At 45.3% G+C, this 14,478-nt stretch overlaps 1 protein-coding gene across 1 annotated transcript in view; it reads right to left on the bottom strand.

The window, feature by feature from the left end:
• The window catches only part of TMEM236 (transmembrane protein 236), a 37,578-nt gene extending 28,783 nt beyond the window's left edge, over positions 1 to 8,795 (bottom strand). The window contains 1 exon segment of the mRNA XM_047754979.1: positions 8,240 to 8,795. Coding sequence (XP_047610935.1) covers positions 8,240 to 8,523 — 284 coding nt within the window. The 5' untranslated portion in view covers positions 8,524 to 8,795.
• Positions 8,796 to 14,478: the final 5,683 nt, after the last annotated feature.

Raw genomic sequence — 14,478 nt, 5'->3', positions numbered from 1 at the left:
TTCCCCAGATCCCACAGCAGAAGGTGAAAGATGTGTTCTAATCCAGTCTTTCTGACTCGCATGCCTCCTGACTCTGCAGCAGGGCCCAGATGATTTCTCTCTACTCCTCCATCTTCTGTAGGGTGGTCTTCTCCCAGCCCTTAAAGAATCCATGCTTATCCCTAGTATCAGGTCCTTACTCATTCTCATCACCCCCTCTGGAATATCTTCTCATTCCCATCTTTCCACGTTCAGCCCAAATCCAGCTTTCCTCTGGAGACTTTTCTCTGACTACTTCAAAGCACAGTGCTATCTTAACAAACCTGCATCTGCAAACCCCACATACTTAGCACCTGCTGAGTAGATAAACAAAAGGGACAGGATGGAGAATTAGGGAAGATGAGTCAAAAAAGGTCACCTTTCCTATTGTCAAACCTCTAAATTCCATTTTTTTTTTTTTTTAGGCCTACACCCATGGCATATGGAGGCTAGGGATTGAATCAGAGCTGTAGTCACTGGCCTATGCCACAGCCACAGCAACGCCAAATCCCAGCATCACCTGTGACTTACACCACAGCATATGGGCAACACCGGATCCTTAACCCACCGAGTAAGGCCAGGGATTGAAGCTGTGTCCTCATGGATCCTAGTCAGATTTGCTTCCACTGAGCCATGACGGGAACTCCCTCAAAACCCTAAATTTTAATACTATTCAGTGACTTAGAGTCTATTGTTCTATATTACTTTCTATTTTTTTCATGTGTAATTGGGCAGTGTCCACAGTAGACAAGGTCCCTGAAAAGGAGAAAAACCCAAATGTAGGCAGGTAGTTCCCTACAGTAGCCTAGAAATAATAAATGGTTAGAATGAAGAGTCTATGTAGGGAGGTAGTTTGGGAAAGTAAATAGAAGTCAGAGATTGGATGATCTCAATGCCAGGTTGAATCCTAGGATATGGTGATGGGTATACCAGATGTCTGCATGTGGATAGATCTGCCAAGCAGTCAAGGACTATTCAATAAACATTTATTATAAGAAGGACTGGGAAATGGAAACTGGAAAGAAATGAATCCCAAGGTGCCTTCAGCTTTAGGATAGAAGACAGATAAATCCATTGCTATTCTAAAAAAAAAAAAAAAAAAAAATTAGACTAGACTATTTAACCTGGAAGATTTCCAGTAAAACTGCCATCAAACACATTTAGTAACTCTTGAGAGATGACCAAGATATGCTTTTCTTATTTGCAGATGACACAAAATCAAGTGGGATGTCTAGCATTTTGAATGACACAATCAGAATTTGGAAGACTGCAGTTCATTAGAAATGTTGGCTAAAACCAACACTGAGGCAGACCCTGTTTTACTGTGTTTTACTTTATTGTACTTTGTAATAAACTCAAGATTTGTGGTATCAATGAGACCACATTCAGAGATTAACCAGCCAGCCAGATTCCAAGGTGATGTCCAAAAGAGGAAAAGGTCCAGAAATCACAGGACAAGAGCCACTGATGGCTAAAGAGGGCTTGATGGAAGGAATACCAGAACTCTATAAGGTATTTCGCAATGGAAATCAAAGCTCAGAGAAAAATTAAAATTATTGGATGTTAAGCCAGTATTGAAAAGGATTACACCTACACATTTACACACAGAAGCAAGTGACAAGAAGGGACAGGGGAGAAATTGAAGACGACTATAAATATAGAAGCACTGAGACACTGATCAAAAAGGATGTGAACACTAGAGAAGACACAGCAGGCTGGGGTGGGATGTGTTTGAGATGCAGCTCTCTTCAAAAATTCTAAAGCTTTGATACAGGCACAAGGAGCTCAGAGAAGAAGTCATCCCTAGAGACCACATTTGAGGAGTTGTGATGATATAATTGACAGTTTATCTTATGAGGACTGAGAAGAATGCTTGAAAAGCAATAAAAAAGGGAAATCAGGGGGCGGTGGGTAGAGCTCCTGACCAAGGCCAAATTCACTGGCATATAAGAGGGGTGGGGATAGAGGACATGAAGTCTACAAAGATGGGAAGGAAGCTACATGGTGGCAGATTTTATTTCAATACAAGGCAATAAGCAAGACAATTCTTTTTCTTAAAATTTGAAGTAGAGTCGATTCATAATGTGTTCATTTCTGCTGTACAGCAATGTGACTCAAAAAATCATGGATTCCCTTTAAAATAGGAGGCAGACTATTTGTATTGTGAGAAATAGTGTCATAGATGAACCCCAAGGTGCCTTCTAGCTTTAGGAGTCTATGGTATGATGCCAACTCTGAATTCTATAAGCAAGGGGAAGAGGAAATGTTTTAAAGATGGAAGTGACATGCAGACAACTTTTTCTGAAGAAGCTTATTACACTGTCAGCAAGAACAGAGAGGGAATGAGGGGGACAGAAGAAGCAAAAGGCAAGGACCGCAGCCATGAAGGTTGCCAGAGCCCCCACATGTGTAAATAAAATGCTCTTTGCACTCCCTTGAACAAAAGGGACCCCAACAAGCAATCCGACACTGGATCTGAAGAGATGAAAAACTGGGGAACCACACCAGAACCTCAAGCATATGGTAGCCCTAGAAATGAGTGCCTGACTGGGGCAAGGAAAGTAGCCATGGAGAACAAGGTGCTGATGCGAATAGAGATAAAAAAGGAAGAACTACCAGCATCCGGTGACTTACTGCAGAGGCTGGAGGAGAAAAGCAAAAGGGAATCCATTCATGCTGACTGACCGGAGATGGTGGGGCGAGAAGAGAAAGCTTGCAGTCAAGGATGAGAAAACCATTGATCCTGAGTGTTTTAGATGACAGACGGACTGACGGAAATGGGGGGTCCTCTGGGAACAAGACACTGTTAAGCAGCAGTGTTTACTTTTTGGTAACTCACTGATGACCTGCTCAGAGGTGCTGGAAAGAGCGAGGTCTATATCCTCAGCTTAGCCAATCACTTGCGCATGTTGCTGTGGACCAGTTAGATGCTCAGACCATAGGCACCCTGGGGTTGGTCTTGGCTCCCTTCCCCCTGGCTGGGCGGTCTTTTAACCTCTGTGCTCCAACCCTCATTTGTAAAATGGGCCCTGTAAGTGTTCTTCCTCATTAAAAAATGGGAGGATTAACTAAAATCATACAGGCAATGTGTTTGCAACTCTTCTTGGTACATAGGCATTGTTCAATACATCTTTGCTCTTATTTCGCTGTGACAGAACCTCTGACTATTACCGCTGCTGCTGCCACCTAAAACAAATCACCAGCTGATCTTGGAGTTCCCTGGAGGTGCAGTGGGTTAAGGATCTAGAGGTGTCACTGCTGTGGTGCAGGTTTGATCCCTGGCCCAGGATCAAACACGTCTTTTGGCACGCTTCCACACACCTCAGGCATGGCCCAAAACAACAATAACAATAACAACCACAACCACAAACCAGCAGGTCTTGTGGAATATCTTAAGGATTTAAACACGGTCAAATGTTCCAAAATGTTCCAAAATGTTGGAGTCTTTCTAACTTGGAGCTGCCCAGGATTCCTGAGTCAGGGGCTGAAGCAACTGGCTCTGGAAAATTCAAGAGAATTCCTGAAAGACAACCTTGACTCTCACAGCCGTCTGGCAACCCCCACAAATTCTCCAAGATCATTCTGCCCCAAGGCAGCCTCTCTGTGAACATCTGCTCCAGTTTCCAGCTCGGTTTGTAGCGCAATGGTTTCATACACTTACGGATACCCTAGAGGCAAGGGTTCCTCTTCGTTACTGGTTTCTACAAGTTGCTGTGGCTATCTATAGCTTTTCTTCATTCCTCAAACCACCTCCCTGCTCTATTATCAAATACGACAGGCATCCCTAAAATGGAATAATCATTCCAAAACAATGAGGAAGTGTTTTAACGAGAGTAAAGAAAAGAACACTGGATTAAGGTTCAGACTCTCCTGTTGATTTAGTGTGTTTGTCTTAAGCTCCTGGACATCGTTTTCTCCCTTATAAAGTGAGAATTACGTCTACTCAGTCACCTTTACAACACGGGGCATGCTGCTGCTCAAGTGAGAAAATGAAAAAAGTACGAAAAGTATATATGCAAAATACTTGGCAAAATATTTCATGCTGTCACTTTATTGACCCTCATTACAGTCAAAGGATAAAAGAACTCCAAGACTCTCCAGATGCAAAAAGAGTCTCCCTTCTAATCTATCACTTTCTTGAGTTTTATAGTGACTTCTCCCATTTCTCAGAGTCATTCTGAAGATAAAACCAGATCCTGTTTTCAGTGGAAACACTAAATTCAGCCTGAGGTAACAACACCGATAATCACTGGTCCTTAGTGTGTGTCTGACACAACACACGTGCATAATGTTATTCATTCAGTTTCTTAAAATACTGTGATGAAGAAACTAGGCTATCTCTGTCTCGCTCACAGGAAAACGGAAACTCAAAGCATTTTTTTTGCCTTTTTGTCTTTTTTTTTGTCTTTTGTTGTTGTAGTTGTTGTTGTTGTTGCTGTTGCTATTTCTTGGGCCGCTCCCGTGGCATATGGAGGTTCCCAGGCTAGGTGTCTAATTGGAGCTGTAGCCGCAGGCCTACGCCAGAGCCACAGCAACGCGGGATCCGAGCCACGTCTGCAACCTACACCACAGCTCACGGCAACGCCAGATCGTTAACCCGCTGAGCAAGGGCAGGGACCGAACCCGCAACCTCATGGTTCCTGGTCGGATTCGTTAACCACTGCGCCACGACGGGAACTCCTCAAAGCATTTAAATAACTCAACACAGGGTCTCACAGTCAGTGTCAATGCTGGGACATGAACTCAGTCCCAGATACAACCCCTTAGCATCACAGATACATTGTAGATGAGCCTACTTGAGAACCTCTCTGTGTGTCCACCCTGGCCTAAACCACAGCCACGGCAACACCAAATCCAAGCCATGTCTGTGACCTACACCATAGCTCACAGCAATGCCAGATCCCTAAACCACTAAGCAAGGCCAGGGATTGAACCTGCGTCCTCATGGATACTAGTCAGATTCTTTTCCACTGAGCTACGACAGGAACTCCAGAGCTGTGATTTTCTTGAAACATACTCAGCACTCAAAATTGGAAAGAATAAAGGAAAAGTTGCAGGAGATAAAAGAAACAGCACAGCATCCGACAAATCTGGGCTCACAGATCTCAACTCCACCAGTTACGGGCTTTGGTACCTGGCAGAGGTAATCACTTCTTCATGTTTCCATTTCTTCATCTATAAAACGAGAGCATTAGCACCTACCTCACTGGATTGGCATACTGTTTAACCGTAGAGAATGTAAACAGCTCCTAGACTAGTACTCAGTAACAATTTCTTCTTTTCTAGGCCAGTAGGAGATAACAATAAGATAGTGCTCATGAATGAGGCCATGAGAGAACAGTTTCACAGTTTCATGGAAATTACAGATAACCAGTTATCTGTCTAAAACTATTTAGAACATCAATGGCCAGTCACACCCACAAACAGAAACAAAAGTCTGGAAGAGTATTTCCCAAAAGAAATCACTGAGGGGATGCAAATGTTACAACAGCCCAAGAAGCTCAGCCCAAGGGGAGGTGCTGAGCCAGACATACCCATCCAAACCAATCAACCAACCAACCAACCAAAAATGTACACCAGGGGGTAGAAATGGAAGACTGCTCCCTTCCCTACTTTCATTTCCTCCCAGAAACCAGGACCTTGTCCTTCAAAGAAGGGTCATGGTTACAAATTCCAATTATGGACTCAGATGGACTAGATCCAAAGTATCACCCATCTATTCACTCGTCCAATGACTAAGTTTCTTAACCTCTCTAATCATCAGTTTTATCTTGGGAATAATAATGATAAACTCATAAAAAAGACGGACAGCATGAGGTTGTATGGAATGAAATGAAATTCATACATAAATGTTATTGCATATAATAAGTGATTAGCAAAGAAGCAATTCCAGCTTAATAATAATAATATATTAATAAGAAAAAGTGATATGGAAAGGTTTGCTGCCTGAATGATATTCAGACCTAGAGTCCTAGGGGTCCTAGGGGTTTGTTCCCCCTGTGGCTCAGCGGGTAACGAACCCAACTAATATCCATGAGGAGGCTGGTTCGATCCCTGGCCCCACTTAGTGGGTTAAGGATCTGGCCTTGCCGTGAGCTGCAGTGCAAGTGGCAGATGTGATTCAGATCTGGTGCCACTGTGGCTGTGGTGTAGGACCAGAGCTGCAGCTCTGATTCAACCACTGGCCTGGGAACCTCCATATACCCAAGACAAAAATTTAAAAATTAAAAAAATAAAAATATGGAGTTTCTGTCATGGCGCAGCTGAACCGAACCTGACTAGGAACCATAAGGTTGGGGGTTTGATCCCTGGCCCCACTTAGTGGGTTAAGGATCTGGCCTTGCTGTGAGCTGCAGTGCAAGTGGCATATGCGGCTCAGATCTGATGCTGCTGTAGCTGTGGTGTAGGCCGGCAGCTGTAGGCTAGCAGCTATAGCTCTGATTTGACCCCTAGCTTGGGAACCTACATATGCTGCGGGTGTGGCCCTAAATAAAAATAAAAATAAAAATATCCAAGAGGGACTTTCTGGGTTGGAGAGGCCAGCTTCCCACCAGTTTACTCCTGCAGTCATTTGGACCCTATCCCCATTTCCTCCAAACGCCCCCCGCCTGAACAGGAGTCTTCAAAAGTCACTCCAGAGGTTGTGAGCAGCAGAGGGCCCGAGGCAAGTCCAGACCTACACCTTAGGTAATCCTGAGGCTTTGGATCAAGGATCAGAAAAGCCATAAACCTCAGTGATAAAAGAAGTACCACCCAAATGGTTCATTTCCGGAAACCCCCCAGGAGCTCAGCCCTGGGGAACTGAACCCCCCCCCACCCCCCGCCACCTGTGGTATCAGCATGTAAAGGGCATTTCCTGAGCACTATACCTCAGCAGCAACCCCCCCTCCCCGCCCCCTGCCCACAGCTGCACCCTCCCAATAGCACTTCTCACTCTATGTACCTATTATTTTTACATTTCTGCCTGGGCTTGAGTTAGAATTCCCAGCTCCTCCTCGCCTTGCCAATGCAGTCCACTCTATTCAACTCTAAAATAAAAGCTCAGTAGGAAAGAAAAATTTAACATATTGAAGAAAAATAAAGTAATTAATTAAATTAAATTTAAAAACAGGAGTTCCCTTTGTGGCTCAGCGGTTAGCGAACCCAACTAGCATCTATGAGGACGCAGGTTCTATCCCTGGCCTCGCTCAACGGGTTAAGGATCCTGCGTTGCCATGAGCTGTGGTGTAGGTCACAGACACGGCTCAGATCCTGCATGGCTGTGGCTATGGTGTAGGCCAGTGGCTACAGCTCCAATTGGACTCCTAGCCTGGGAACCTCCAAATGAAAAAGACAAAAAGACAAAAAAAAAAGTAAATCAAATCAGAGAACACAAAGAAACCCCAGAGGATAAAAAAGCAGCTCTGAAGATTTAAAAGGAAATGTATATTAGGATCAGAGATTATTTGGTCTCAATACCTTTACGTGGATTGATATAGTCATTAGCTAAACCGTGAGTTCAACCCGCAGATTTTGATTTAGTTAAAATATTTCCACATTATTATTGATGTACTTACCCCTCACCCCCAACCAGAGTAATATAATTTACCAATCTAGCAAAGTATTATTTTTAAAATCTAAGCAAAGGAACCAGTTTGCTTGAAACTCTCAGCTGGTTAATGGTTCAAGGATGCCTTAGAACGACAAAACAATGTAAACAGGTGAACAGAGATATTATTTTCAGTTTTACACAAAAGAAGAATTCTGTATTATAATCTCACAACTGTGATTTTTGAAAATTAACTTGTGCGGCTTACTGTGCAGAGGCATAACAGTTACTACTCAGGGTATCAGGGACTCACACTAAGTCTTACGAACACAGGTAACTTGTTATTATCAGTCGGTAAAAATGGCCTTATAAAAACATAGAGGATACCGGAGTTCCCTTGTGGCTTGGCAGCTTAAGGATCCAGCATTGTCACCGCTGTGGCCGGGGTCACTACTGTGGCACGGGTTCCATCCCTGGCATGGGAACGTCCACATGCAGAGGGCGCAGGCAAAGAAAAAAGAAACATAGAAGATACTATGACATGAATACATTCATAGGAACAGTGATGACCAAGTCGCATTAATCTCCCATGATTTACAGTTGTGCTAAACTAACCTCCTTACACAGACTATAAGCGCAAATCCCTTTGAAAACATCTCAGGGGTTTCCCTGCTAAAGAATTCTTTTACTTACCATCCTTTGATTTTGTGGTAAAGATGACGTTTCTTGAACAAGAGAACTTTCACAGGAATCCAAATCAGTAGAGTCACTAACGCTACATAAGCAATGGAGCAGGAAACAATCAGCCAGTAATGCGTTCTCTCGGGTGTCTGCCTTGTGTTTTGAAAGGCGGCGGCAAACTGTTCCATAATCACGAGCGTGGGGACGCAGAAAGCCACAAACTCGAGCAGCTCAAAGACGAGGAGCTTGATGAGTTTTCCAGAAACCATCCTGAGGTAGGACGAGCACCCAGGCATCAGACGCTCCCCTTCTGACTGTGAGCAGCATATGGACACAGATACTCAACAGGGATCAAGTTCCTTGCGCTCGAATCACTAACCAGTGAATTTTTATTCCTTTATTGACCCTCATATGGTTCAATGATCGTCCAACTTAACAACCGAGGTCTCTTAAAGGAACAGAGCAGTGGTGGAAGGGATCATTTCATGTGTTTGCACATCCATTATGAGAAGTCGAATGAACTCCAGAACATGCTTCAGAGTAAACAGAGAAAGCAGGTCTGTCCATGTTGTTTTTACTGCTAACTGGAGCACAAAAAAAAATTTACATAATATTTCACTCCCGTTAAGTAGAACCATTGGAATAATATAGAGCTAAAGGGAAAGAGATATGATCCAATCCCCTTTGCTTATATCAAAGCAAACACCCAGACCCTCAGTCTTTATCTTGGAGAAGCGCTTTTTCTTCAAAGTGCTTGAAAAGGGAGTCTGGATTCATTTTGCCAACTTCCCAACCAGACTTTCTCCTGGTACTTGAATTATTTATTGGTTCTTGCACATGAGCTGCTATGCAAACACAGATGAATGTTATTCTTAGTTTGCTGGTCAGGAACCTCAGGCGCCAGGCGATATTAGAAACTTGTCACCAGGATCAGCGTGTTCAGTTAACTCTACCTGCCCCAACGCATGTCAGATACTCAAAACAACAACTGTGCCCATGAACATCCTGCCTTGGAAAAACCACTTTTGAGCACCTGTGGCCAGCAGGTTGCTGGGCATCGCGGTGTGACAATGAACACGTAATATAAGGTTCCTGCCCTGAAAATGTTCACAGTCCATGGAGGAAACAAACCTCTGACCAACAAAATGTATCTAAGGTCAGAAGTATAACCTAAACGCTAGGATAACTTCCTTTGTGGGCTGTGGGAAGGGGAAGGAAGATGAGGAGGATAGGGACAGACGGTGGGTGTAGGGGTGTCCGTGACATTTCAGGCAGGAAAAGAAGAAGCAAGGAGGGTGGATGCTGGTAAGAATCTGGTGTGGTCTGGAAGGAAATAGGGGAAGGTGATGCTACAAAAATCAGCTGGGGTCAGAACGCCCCTGGCCCATGAAGGATTTGGGACACACACACACACACACGTGTAAAGGGGCTTTCTAAACAGAGTCACTTGCCTACTTGCGAAGGAGAGAAAGTGCTGGTGGGCAAGGAGGGCAGGAGTGGGGTTCACCCAAAAGAAGGGGAGCCCTCTGGGAGCCACAGAGGAGCCTGAGCAGGGGTGAGGGACTCGGCTAACAAGTGGTTCGAGAGCAATGCAGGTGAAGAGAGGAGTCCTGCACCCTGGACCCCCCTACCTGCCTGCTTCCTCAGGTGGCTCCCCCGTGCCTGCTGTCTGACTGAGGCCAGCCAAGCCACTGTCTCGGCTCCTCTCTCCCAAGGCCCTTTGCAGAAGGGGCCCAAGGCTGCCCAGTTCTGAGGAAGCACCCGGGAGTCTGGAGGTGGCTCTGGGGCTTAGCACCTGCTGCCTGCCCACTGCAGGATTAGCAGGCAGGCGGTTCCTTGAGCTGTTACTCTATTTGACCTCAAATCTCACATTCACTGAGGTGGGGAAAGTTGGGGCAGAAAGCCTCTGAGCATCTGTTATTGTCTCTTTAGGGCTGCGCCCACAGCATATGGAGGTTCCCCGGCTAGGCATCAAATCAGAGCTGTAGCTACTGGCCTACGCCATAGCCACAGCAATGCCAGATCCACGTCATGTCTGTGACTTACTCGAGTCCCAGCAATGCTAGATCCTTAACCCACTAAGTGAGGCCAGGGATCGAACCTGCATCCTCATGGATGCTAGTCAGATTTGTTTCCACTGAGCTACAACAGGAACGCCACATTCTTTTTCTCATACTATCTTCCATCATGGTCTATCCCAAGAGATTGGATACAGTTCCCTGTGCTGTACAGCAGGACCTCATTGCTTATCCACTCTAAATGGAAATGTAATAGACATTCCATTTTAAACACTCACTTTTTAGTTCCATGTGTGGGAATTTATTTATTCATTGCTTTTTAAGGCTGTACAGTGGCATATGGAAATTCTCAGGCTAGGGTTTGAATTGGAGCTGTAGCTGCAGGCCTAGGCCACAGCCACAGCAACTTGGGATATGAGTCAAGTCTGTGACCTACACCCAGCTCACAGCAATGCCAGATCCCCGACCCACCGAGCAAGACAGGGATCCAATCCACATCCTCATGGATGCTAGTCAGGTTTCTTTCCATTGAGCCACAATGGGAACTCCCATGTATGGAAATTTAAAGCAGACACTCACTTCAATACTTCTTACCTCTAATGTTCCTCTGCTTCCTAAGATCTCTTCACATTTTTTTTTTTTTTGTGGCTTTTTGCCTTTTCTAGGGCCGCTCCTGCAGCATATGGAGGTTCCCAGGCTAGGGGTGGAATTGGAGCTGCAGCTGCTGGCCTACGGCAGAGCCACAGCAACAAGGGATCTGAGCCACGTCTGTGACCTACATACACCACAGCTCATGGCAACGCCGGATCCTTAACTCACCGAGCAAGGCCAGAGATCAACCTGCAACCTCATGGTTCTTAGTCAGGTTCATTAACCACTGCACCACAACGGGAGCTCCTAGTTCAGATTCTTAAGGATGAGAAAGTGATGGGCCCAGGTTATGCCAGGCTATACTAGGAACCATGAGGTTGCGGGTTCAATCCCTGGCCCTACTCAGTGGGTCGAGGATCCGGTGTTGCCGTGAGCTGTGGTGTAGGTTGCAGACGCGGCTCGGATCCTGCTTTGCTGTGGCTCTGGTGTAGGCTGGTGGCTATGGCTCCAATTAGACCCCTAGCCTGAGAATCTCCATATACCTCAGGAGCGGCTCTAAAAAAGGCAAAAAGACAAAAAAAAAAAAAAAGAATCTGAACTATAAAAAGCACAATGGAGAATTTGACAAGAGGAGTTAAAGATGGCCAAGATTTTGGGTCAGGATCAGAGCCACTCTAACTGTATGTGTGTCCAGAATCATTCCTAGCAGGCTGCCTAATTCAGTAACTCAGGCTGAATGAATGAACAAATGGATGCCAGAGGATGAGGGGAGAGAAGGGAGCAGAGCAAGGAGGCCAATCAAGAGAGCAGAAGACTGGGCCAGATCAATGGGGAGAGGCAAGCACACCAAGAGAGACCAGTCCCCCAGCTGCTCCCCTCTCTAGGACACGTGTATTCTTAGAAAAAGCATGTCTTTGTTCTTTGCAACCAAAAGGACTTGAGTCTAAGACCAAAGGATATGTTTATGGCAGAAGCCAAATATCATACAGAACCAATGTGGAAAAACCGCTGGATGATTCAGAGGAGAGGACTGAAAAACATCAAAGCAGAGTTAATCCAAGAAAGCTTCTTGGAGAAGGTGAATGTTGGCCTGTATTCATTTTTCTATTGACTCAAAACAATATCTATATATTGTTACAGCCATCTTCTCTGAAGAATATAATTAGATTTTCTCCAAAAAAAAGTTTTAAGAATTTTCATGATGCAGAGAGCTGGAAAGAGGGGTGAGAGAGAGAAGCAATGGATTTTTTTTTTAAATATTGTGGTTGTAGATTTCAATGTAAAATAGGAGTTCCCACTGTGGCACAGTGTATTAAGAACTCGACTGCAGCCGCCCAGGTTGCTATGGAGGTGTGGGTTTGATCCCTGGCTTGGTGAAGTGGGTTAAAGGATCCAGCATTGCTGTAGCTGCGGCTCAGATTCAATCTCTGGCCCAGGAACTTCCATATGCTGTGGATACAGCACCCACCCCCCAAAACAAGTAAATTAGAAATCCAGGAAGATACTCATCAAACTGTTAGCAGTGCTATCCCTGGGGAATGGCGGGGGGGGGGGGGGGGTTGCTTTTTCTTCTTCTTTTTAGGTCCACACGCACGGCATATGGAAGTTCCCAGGCTAGGGGCCAAATCAGAGCTGCAGCTGCCAGCTTACCCCACAGCCACAGCAACACCAGATCTGAATTGCATCTGCGACATATGCCACAGCTGTGTCAATACCAGATCCTTAAACCCACTGAGCAAGGCTAGAGATCGAATCTGCACCCTCACAGAGACTATGTTGGGTCCTTAACCCGCTGAGACACAATGGGAACTCCAACTTTTTAAAATTAATATGTGCACAGTTGGACTATTTTACAAGGATAAATATTAGACAATAAATTGAGACTAATCAAAATCAATTAAACAAAGAAATTCCAGCTTAATAAAACCTTTGTGCTCTATTTTTAAAAACATTTTTCCTCCACAAATGTGTTTCCCTCACTTCCAAGCAGAAGGAAACGGAACCCTTACCCTGCAGTGGCTGCACGAAATAGGGGTGAAAGAGCCAAGGGGCAAGCAGGAGACAGGGGATGCCTTGAAGAGCTCTCGGGCAGGTGATGGGGACAGATTTTGAATCTCCCGAGCTCACAGCGGGCCCTGAGGAGCCTTCACCCTTCAGCTCCAGATGAAGGGTTTTGTCCTCTGTGAACCATTTTTTGACTCTCCTCCAAGTAGAAGCAAATATATCCTTCTTTGGGTAAAACACCTATGGTTGGTCTTTGTTTTTCTTTGAAGTATAGTTGATTTACAACATTAATTTCTGCTGTAGAGCAAAGGGATTCAGTGATACACACGCACACACACACGCGCATGCATATTCTTTTTTAATATTCTTTTGCACTAAGGGTTATCACAGGACATTAAAGAGCCCGCTACGCTATAGAGTAGGACCTTGTGGATTATCTCCTGTGCAGAAGAGCTTACATTGGCTAACCCAGTCTCCCACCCCATCCTTCTCCCGACTCCCTCCCCCTTGGCAACCTCAGGTCTATTCTCCTTGACCTTGTCCACAAGTCTCTTTCTGTAAAATACCTTTTGAACACTCACTGGAGCACTCTACACTGTTTCTGCACTAGGTCCCCTCACAAACTGTCAGGTCCTTGAAGGCAGAGAACACTCTGCTTGCATCTTTGTACCATCATTTCTCAGCACAACACCCCGCATATGAGAGGCCCTGAATACATGCTTGGGGAAGGAAGGAAGGAACAGATGAAGGGCAAGAGAAGTGGCAGGTGACAGGGGGAATGTGCTAGGCTGTGAGGATGGCTCACTCGTCTCTCATTCCAAAGGGGTGCTGTTCTCACACTGACCTTCCAGAAAGAGAAATCATATACCACCTGTCCCGATACAATCTGTTCACTCAACCCAGGAGTTTCCATTTCTTTGTGAGGTCCCCATGACAGGGGCCAGTTCTCCATCCTCCACAGCTGTAGCTTCAAAGGCAAAGCCCTGGGGACTGCAGAGTTTCTGAATCTCATGATGTATGTTATTATTTTTTTTCTTTTGGTCTTTTTAGGGCTGGACCCCTAGCATATGGAAGTTCCCAGGCTATGGGTCAAATCGGAGCTGTAGCCACTGGCCTATGCCATAGCCACAGCAACATGGGATCTGAGCTGCATCTGTGACTTACACCACAACCCACAGCAATGCCAGATCCTTAACCCACTGAGCAAGGCCAGACATTGAACCCAAATCCTCATGGATACTAGTTGGGTCAATTTCCGCTGAGCCACGATGGGAACTCCTCATGATGTATGTTAGAAAAAGCCTATGCCCCTTGCAAGCACTCATAAAGACTTCAAAGGTCCCTATGTTACAGTGTCTTCCCCAGTATTTTCCAACCCATGGGCCTTCAAGAATGCATATTCTGGATTTCCCACTGAGGCTCAGTGGGTTAAGGCTCTGGCATTGTCTCTGTGAGGCTGCAGGTTCAGTTCCTGGCCTTGCTCAGTGGGTTAAAGATCCGGCATTGCCACGAGCAGATATGGCTCAGATCCAGTGTTGCTGTAGCTGTGGCATAGACTGGCAGCTGCAGCTCTGATTTCACCCCTAGCCCGGGAACTTCCATGTGCCTCAGGTGCAGCCATAAAAAGAAAAGAAAAAA

The sequence above is a fragment of the Phacochoerus africanus genome, chromosome 12, assembly GCF_016906955.1.
Source record: "Phacochoerus africanus isolate WHEZ1 chromosome 12, ROS_Pafr_v1, whole genome shotgun sequence".
NCBI classification, from domain to species: domain Eukaryota; kingdom Metazoa; phylum Chordata; class Mammalia; order Artiodactyla; family Suidae; genus Phacochoerus; species Phacochoerus africanus.
The sequence above is the reverse complement of the archived record's forward strand: the minus strand, read 5'-3'. Positions and strand labels throughout refer to the sequence as shown.